Below are 8915 nucleotides of genomic sequence, written 5' to 3' on the forward strand. Positions count from 1 at the left end.
GTAACAGGTAAATATATTTGATGAATAGATTAATCACATTCTGAATTGTAGCTTACCTATAATTTTTTTTTTGGGCGGGGGAAGTGGAAGAAATCCACCTTAACTCTATAGACAAAGTTAAACTCAATTTAAGACTTAAAAAACAAGACATCAAGGGCTTTCCCTGGTGGCGCAATAGTTTAAAGCATCACATTATGAAGCTTTCCGAAACCACTTCAGCAAGAGTTCAATCCCCTGCCATGGAGATGACCCATATGGCGCGGGAGACCTTTTCAGACCCTCTCACTGCTCCCCTCAGCAAAGTACTTCGTCAGTCTGCCTGTTCTGCTCCCCACTCAGTCTGTAGTGAATCCTCTCATCCACCATACCTCTGGCCTGTACCCAAGTTCTGTAAGCAGAAATAAATAAACCTTCAGAAAAAAAAAAACCAAAAAACAAAAAACAGGTCACCAGTAAAACTAAAACTTTTCCTTTTGCTTACCCAATGAGCATGGAAAATAGATTTTTAAAAATCAGTTTTAGTTGATAAATACAAAGATAACTACATTTGAAAGACTGTGTAGGAATTTAGAAAAGCATTGAATTCCAAGAATGGTAAAGTACAATTCTGGAAATAAAAATAAATACAAAAAACTCCAACTTTACCAAATATTATCTCACTTTTCTATTAACAAAGTTTTAGTAAAATGGTAATTCAGAAATGATGTGTGAACTAAAGGACATTCATGCACCCAAGTGCTGGAGGCGGTAACTATGTATGTAGATACATACACATGTGTAAACTATTACCTTTCTACCTTTCCATACACTTCCAAAAACAAGTATTTTAAGGAATCAAAATGTTGAACTTATGTGGTATAACGAATACATGAAGAACAGGCTTTAATCACTTCCTTGGTATAGAAACTTCAGCAATGAAATGGTGATTTGAAAAGGGTGGGAATGGGGGTAGACTGGACGTACAAGGTTGGTGTAAAGATTAAATAGGAATATATTAGTGTTTAGAACATATTAACTAAGATGTTAAATGTTATTATTCCATGTCAGAAATCATAAAGGAGTGACTGAAAAGATTACGGTAAATTCACACAATGGCATATTACAGTCTTAATTAAAATGTTATTTTTATGAAGTTTTTAATGATGTTAAGAGATGCTTATATTAAGTGAGAAAGCATGAAAGATATATAGTATGATTTCAGTTCTTTTAAAAATATGTATCAATGTATAGGAAATGATCTAGCAGAAAACACCCAAAACTCTTGTGATTATTTTGTGTAGTAGAATTTCACCTACTTGCTATTGTTTTTCCTTCTATTTTTCTATCATTGCTTTTTACAAAATGGTATAGCTTTTAAAACAGGAAAACATCATTGTTTTATAAGGACAAAATAATGGCAAATTTAAAAAATTATAGAAATGTTCAGCTATTCACACGTAAATGATGTAATACAGAAATTAAATATAGAGCATTGTATTGATGTAAAATAAGCATTATAGGCAACATAAAGCAATAAATCTCCCTTGGTTGAATCTGTTTACAAACTAGCATGTGAAACTTGGCACTAACAATGTGCTCCCTTACAATGGTCCACATTCCACTATGGAAAACTGTTTGGAGGTTCCTCAAACTGCTAAACATGGAGCTTCCCTAAGACCCAGCAATCCCACTCCTAGGTATCTACCCAAAAGACATAAAAACACTGATTGAAAAAGATACCTGCACCCCCATGTTTATTGCTGCTTTATTTACAATTGGAAAAACATGGAAGCAGCCCAAATGCCCAAAAGTAGATGACTGGATTAAAAAGATGTGGTACATATACACGATGGAATATTACTCAGCAACCAAAAAAGAGAAACACATGTCTTTTGCAGCAACTTGGATGGAGCTGGAAAAGATCATGCTTAGTGAGATAGGCCAGAAAGAGAAAGAAAAATACCAGATGGTTTCCCTCATAGCAGGAGTATAATGGACCAGGCGAGAAAATAACAAAAATAATGAACAACCATATACCAGAGATATTTTGCGGGGGTGGAGTGGGGAATGGGATAAAAAACGGGGGGGGGGGAGGGAAATGCATGGGACTATGGTGGTGGCACAGGGGTGATTTGGTGATGGGAAACCCGCGGGGATTACAATTGAGAGGAGAAAAAAAATGTACAAAATGATGTAAAAATAAACTGTTATAAAATTAAAAAAAAAAAAGGTCCACATTCCACTCAGGCGAACCTCTCCCACCCTGGCACACCTTGTAGGGCCCAGGTTATGTGAGCCAGAATCCCCTCTTCATCCTGAGTGCACAGCGGGCGTGGCTGGGAACTCCTGGAACCATTCCTCCTCCAGCTTCCTCCACGCTCCAGCAGCTTTTACCTTTTCTATCCACCAGGCTATAAATTTCTTATCCTCTTGCAAATTTTCAAAGGGAAGAACTCCTCCACCAGGTTGTAGGAAGCAGAAAGATGCTCCTTCACTCAAAAGAAACTTTCCAAGTGCTTTATACACAAATTCCCCCCACTCCTGAATGGCTTTTGAGTCTGCGTGCCTCAACTCTTTCACCGTTTGCATTACCTTATTTCTAGTCCAAACACTATCTTGGTTTCAATCAATTTCTACCCCCAGAGCAGTCAGCCTACTCAATATATAAATAAGTCTATGTAACGATCATTTCAGATCATAACAATTTTTAATAACAGTACTAAGACTTCAGGAAATTGTTCATATTCTTAACACAGTTCTCCTGTGGGGCAACCTGAAAAGAAACTTCCTGTTATGGATCAGCATTTCCATCTAAGCAGTATGAGTGAGGCATTAAGCACTTTAGCAATGATGCTAAAAACCCATCCTAGCTAGTATGTATCAGCTGTTCACCTAAACATCCACCCACATGGCATTAATCAGAAACTCCCCAGATGTGAACAGATCCAGTTGCTCAATCTTCACAGTAAAAGTTATGCTCATAGCCAACCCCACACTTTACAAATTAATACAACACAATCTAAATGCACCATAAATTTATATTTGTTAATCTTGATATTAGAACATTTAAACATTTCAAACTACATAAAAATATGACAAACAATATAAAATAGAAAGAAATTTGTTGACAACTTATTTCCAAAACATCACTATTTCTTATATTGCAACAAGACAGCTTACACAATTTATCAGAAAACATAGTGTTTTCAGTGGAGTGTTATCAACAAAAATCAGCACAGTCCCACACAATAATGTCTCCAATTTATTATCTTTGCCACAGTACAAATTTTTCACAAACTGTAAATCCTTTGCAGTTATTCAAAGTCTGTAAACAAGTGCCTGAATCCCCACATCTCCCCATCTCAGTTTAAGCTTGCGAATGTTTTAAGTCCTTCAATCAAGTTTCAACTCTTCCACTTGCATAAGGAATCAAGAGCCTTCTCTCTTTAAATTATTTCTGTTTTATCATACAGCCTGCAATGCAGTAAATCACAGTGAAAGCCCTGGGAAAAACAAGACAACATGATCTTTACAGCAGGACTTGAAACTTTATAATATTAAATGCATTAAAGAAGCTTCCCATAATAAAAGCATGGTTTTCATTTCCAGAAATCAAGTCAATTAGAAATCCGAGGTTCTACTTAAAAACCCATTTTGATCTAAAAATGAAAACAGTCCCCAATCCATAGTCATTTTATAAACTCTATGCAGTTTCACTTTGCAGAGATTTTTTTTTCCAGTCTGGAAAACAGTAGTGCAATTAGTTTTTATTTCTTTAAAGTTATTTAGTCCAAGATGTAAATAGCTCTGTGGAAAGGTAAGAAGATGCTCTGGTAAACAAGAATTTTTGCAAGCCCATGCTGGCTTACCAGTCCATTAAAGCGTGTAAGTCCACAGTGGCTTTCAACAAAATATTGCATATATACATCACTAATAACAAAGCAAAAATAAATAGGCAGAAATGACTGTAAACTGTCTCATCTCTTTATGATTTTTCAGTAATAACTGGCTTGACAAACTGATTATAGAGTCATTTAAATAAGCAGACAGTAGACAGTTGCCCTTAGGGACATTCTACTATGGCATCCAGTCTGGAAAGCCCCCATGGAGTTACATTCCTAAAATTAAAACAAAAAAGGGGTGAGGGGTAGGAGACAAAAGTTTAAAGATGCCACTTGAATGGAAGCTCCATCGAATCAGTCAGTTCACTTAGATTTCTTCTTAAAAAGGCTTTTAATCTTTGATGGCTTTTTGCTTTTCTCTCCATTATGACAAAGGCCGTGCGGGATGCTGCTTATCCGGGCAACAGTGGGGACTTCCTGAGCTGGTTTGCCCTCACTGCCAGCTGAGGAACAAGATGTGTGGCGAGGTTTAGGCACCGGGATGCCACTGGAAAGCTGGTTCATGCTACAGGATTTCTCCAAGATGCCATTGTACACTTTGCTCGCGGGACTGAAGATCATGCTCTTGGTCTCTGTCAGGCCTGCACAGTCGGGAGAGCCCCGAGAGACATCTGCGGTGATGGGCGAATCTCCTCTGGATGAATCCTCAAGGGAGAGCTCATCTCTAGATATCTTTCGAGGAGACAACGTCTGGTATATCTCAAGGCTTGAAGGAGGAGACTGCTTCCTTCCAATGGAAGAATTTAAGGAGTCACACTCTGAAGCTGTGTCTGGCACTTCCCTGCATAACAGAGGCAAAGGTAAAACTTTTAAACTGGCAAGTTCTAACAGGTACCAGCAGACATGCTAATTCCAACTGAACAATTTCCGTTGCTTCACTATCAAAATTTAAAAGGTGGGGGAGAGGAGCGGTTGTTAACATTCTATACACATTTCAATAAAATTAGAAAGCTACTACTCTAGGGGCCTCCCTGGCGGCACAACGGGTTATAGCGCAGCACTGTGAAGCTGTCGCAGTCACTGCAGCATGAGTTTGATCCCCAGCCAGGGCATCAAAGCTGACCTCTCTTGACCTGCCCTTTCCTTATTATTTCAGTCAATCTACCTGTTCTGCTCCCCACTCTCTCTCTGGTGAATCCTCTCACCCACCCACCCCCCACACCTCTGGCTTGTACCCCAGTCCTATATGTATACATAAATCTTCAAAAAAAAGAAAACTACTACTTTAAACCACATAATAAACAATGTTGAATTTTTAACAAAAAAAAATGAGACCTTACATCTAAGAAACATGGTAATTTAAGTTGCACCTTTTATATTTATGAGAAAGGAAAATGCTTAAATTTCACTTTCTTTCATATTATTTCAAAACAAGTATTTTTCAGAAACAACCGTCGTCCCCCACCCCGAACAGTTCACATATATGACAAGATCAAGTTTAATTACTGCCTCTCCTTTTAATTTTTTAGTCATTAAATCATAAAATGTGGCTTTGGAAGAAAGGAAAAGAGGAATACATATACCAAGCTAAATGCAAGTAATCCCAAATTTAAAAAAAAAAAAAAAGAGGGATGAGTTATGTGCAATAAGGTGAGGAAGTGGAGAAGGGGTAAAAGACAAGGAAAAAATGCCTATAAGAAAAGGACACTTAATAAAATCCTCACAGATTTGTTGTTTTGTGAAATTTTTTATTTTGTCACAATAGAAGAAAACTAAAGTTTTCAGCCCTAAAGTTATCATTCCTTCCTTCAAAATACACCTTAAGCCCACCACTCCTTACCTCCCAGTTGTCCCCACCCCTCTTCCGAAACACCCTGAAGTCACCTCACTACTGTAACAGCTTCGTGATTGGTCTCCCTGTCTGTTTTAAAAAATGTTTCATCGGGCTAATATTAGTTTCTAACAGTGCTCTTCCGTGCGCAGCACAACTTGACATCTGCATATACCATACCAGGAGTACCACCAAGTCAAATTCTTAGCTAACACCATGCAAGTGACCACTCACCTGTTCTCCCTACTCCCCAAACCTTGTGGAAACCACTCATCTGTTCTCTGCCTCCGTTTTTATTCCTCCCTCTAATTTACTTCTCTACACAATCATTAAAGTGGTTTTAAAAAACTCAAAGTAGCCTTATTCCCTTCCTCAAAACTTTCCAGTTCCTTTTCATACTCAGATTAAAATCCAAAGTGTTTTAACCCAAAAGGGCCCACACTGCCATCTTGTCCCTCATTCCACCAAGGCCTCCTTGCTCCTCACAGGCCAATCCCAGGACCCTCTGGGGATCTTGGCACTGGCTGTCTCCCCCCAACCCTTCTCACAGTTCCTCTCTTCCATCTCAGTGGCTTTCTGCAGGTCACTACTCAAAATCTGTTCCTGCTGGGCTACCTTCCCTATCGCTCATGCCTAAAACAGCATTCCTTTCCTTTCACCTGTGTTTAGCAGCCCTGAATTTACCACAGCTGGGAATACTTTATGGTAACTTATTTATAAGTCAGTTTCACCAAAAGAAAGGAAATTTAATGAGAACAGGGAGTCTTAGGGACAGCTTTATAATTTGCACTGGAATAGTGGCAAGTTCACAAGGGATGTTTAATAAACACATGATGGGTGGATGAACTGAATGAATGAATGAAATGAGAACCTGAAAAAGGGAATCTCATATTTGTTTTTTAATGCACCATGACTGACATCAAAAAATGTTCACTTTATGAAAGAAATAATTATGACAAAGAACAGGACAGTTGAAGTTAAAAGTAACTGGAAAAGAAATGAAGTAGGAAAAGGAAGGAAGCTTAAAACAGAGCAGAAAGGCAAAAATACATGGGATCATAATGCAGCAGCTAGGACCAAGCCAGGCAGCCTCACTCATCTTGGCAGCTCAAGCTAGCAGCAAGTGCACAGCAGGAAGCAAAGACTAAATTCCTACGGACAGAATGAACGAATGAAATGACATACCCTTTCAGGCCCCATGGCTGCTATCACACTGGCGTGCGAACGGCCTGTGTATCGGAAGGATGGGATCCATTTGGACATGCGTTTTAGGTTAGTACATGCTTTGGCGATATATCAGATTGCTGAACGTGTTTAGTTACTTCCACATATTTTACTCACATGTGCATGTGAAGACTGTTTTTATTACACTACAAACTCTCGGGATGCACAGAATCCCCTGGAATGGTTTTGTACAATACAGTGACATGTGCTGCATAATTTTCAAGAGCTGATAGTGGGAAGTGCCAGGAGAGGGGAAGAGGCAGTACAAAGAAAAAGAAATGATCGGATGCAGAAATCAATCCTTGGTAAGGACTTTCCCGCTAGGCCCCTTTCTGGAGTGGATGTTCATAAATTGAATAGCATAGATCACTGTTCCCTGAAGCTGTTCAGATCCCATAGAGAGAAGCTGATTTAGTTACATTTTTGTGAATTTATTTCTTATTCTGCTATGTGGTTTGGCTGCTCTGTGTGTGAAATTCTAAGCTATGTTAAAAATATTTCAGGAACTAGTCTCTAAAATCTAAATAATGTGTGAAAAGAATTCAGATCTAAGTTAGGAGACTTGGATTTCTATTATGGTTCTGCCATTTAATCAAATGTGCAAACTTGGGCAAGTCACTTAATTCTCCAGGTCTCAATTTTCCTGCTAAAATAAGATAATTTAATTAATCTCTAATATTACTTCTAGTTCTAATATTCTGGTTCCAAACAAATAATAATCCCAAGCTTCACAGTTTTATTACAAGGGTCTGCAAAAAAGCTAATCATAAAATGCTAACCAAGCAAAGCTGTATCAAATTCTCCACCACAACGAAGACACAAAATTTGGATTATCTTGTTAGGCACATGCTATAAATAAATGATCACTTGACAATCATGAATTTCACTTCTACCAGATGAAATAATGACATGTAAAACATGATTACAAGCATCACATGACTCAAGAAAAAAAGGAGTCATGAGGGCATATAGCCCATTCTCCTTGGTTTGTTTTTCACATGAAGAAAGTAAGACTTTGGGGCCAGGTGGCTCTACTGAATGACTAAATCAGAAACTAGCACCTGTCTTTCTGTCATGTAATACCACACTGTTTCAAAAGAGGAATGAGTTTTAGAAAAGAAAGATCCTCACTAGCAATAGGCTTATAGAGGTCGGAGTCCTTAAGGTGGATGAGAACACACTGCCGCTACACCTATTTTGTAGAAAAGATTAAGTAACAGTTTCCTCCTTTCAGTTCCTGACATCTCCTGACGTCTAAGGCATCTGATGCTTCTAGTTTGCTGGCAAGTACTGGCACAGAACAGAATAATTAAGTGACAGAACATTTTTAAAACTCTGTCATATTTGATAGTTCTTTGTGTTCAAGTATATTTAAGCTCATGCCTTTGTTTTACACATAAAACTACATATAAGACAATTTTACCTTCTGAGACTTGAATCAATCATGTGTAATAACCTCTAAGCAGTTATACTCAAAAAATCTATGTTGCCGTAGACAGAATTCTAAGGTGGTCGCCAAAATCCCAGCCCCAGGACAGACTCATCTTCAGCTATTCATCCAGGCAAATACTAAAATGGGTGCTGTTATAAAGGGATTTTTGCCAATGTAATTAAGGTCCAAACCTGTCAATCTTAATATTGAAAAATTTCTATCAAAGTAATTCTTTTAAATTTGGGTGTAGAGATCAAAGACAGAAGTGAGAGATCCAAAGCAATGAAGGGACTGACAGAAGGGAAATTCTCTGTTGCAGGCTTTGAAGGCCAGTCACAGGGAGGGGGTAGCCGCAGCCTCTAGAAACTGAGAGCAGCCCCCACTGACAGCAGGACAGGATCAGGGGCCCTGTGCTGCGCCCCAGGCAAGAGAAGGTGATACCATCCAGTGAGCTGTGAAGAGGACCCAAAACTCCAGCTGAGAGTGGAGTGCAGCCAGCATCTTGGTTTGAGGCTGGGGAGAGCCTGAGCAGACAACCAGCCACAGGCTTAGCGCTGGCACAGGTGCAGAGAGCTCATCAGTGGGTGTTGCTGGAGGCCACTAAGTT

At 38.8% G+C, this 8915-nt stretch overlaps 1 protein-coding gene across 2 annotated transcripts in view; it reads right to left on the reverse strand.

Moving 5' to 3' along the window:
- Positions 1-2482: 2482 nt before the first annotated feature.
- The window catches only part of STIM2 (stromal interaction molecule 2), an 85304-nt gene continuing 78871 nt past the window's right edge, over positions 2483-8915 (reverse strand). For both annotated transcript variants that reach the window (XM_004681360.2, XM_004681359.2), the window contains one exon: positions 2483-4662. In XM_004681360.2, the coding sequence (XP_004681417.1) occupies positions 4185-4662 (478 nt within the window). In that variant the 3' untranslated portion in view covers positions 2483-4184. The remainder of the gene's footprint in view (positions 4663-8915) is intronic.

The sequence above is a fragment of the Condylura cristata genome, unplaced genomic scaffold, assembly GCF_000260355.1.
Source record: "Condylura cristata isolate star-nosed mole 26May11 unplaced genomic scaffold, ConCri1.0 scaffold00012, whole genome shotgun sequence".
NCBI lineage: Eukaryota > Metazoa > Chordata > Mammalia > Eulipotyphla > Talpidae > Condylura > Condylura cristata.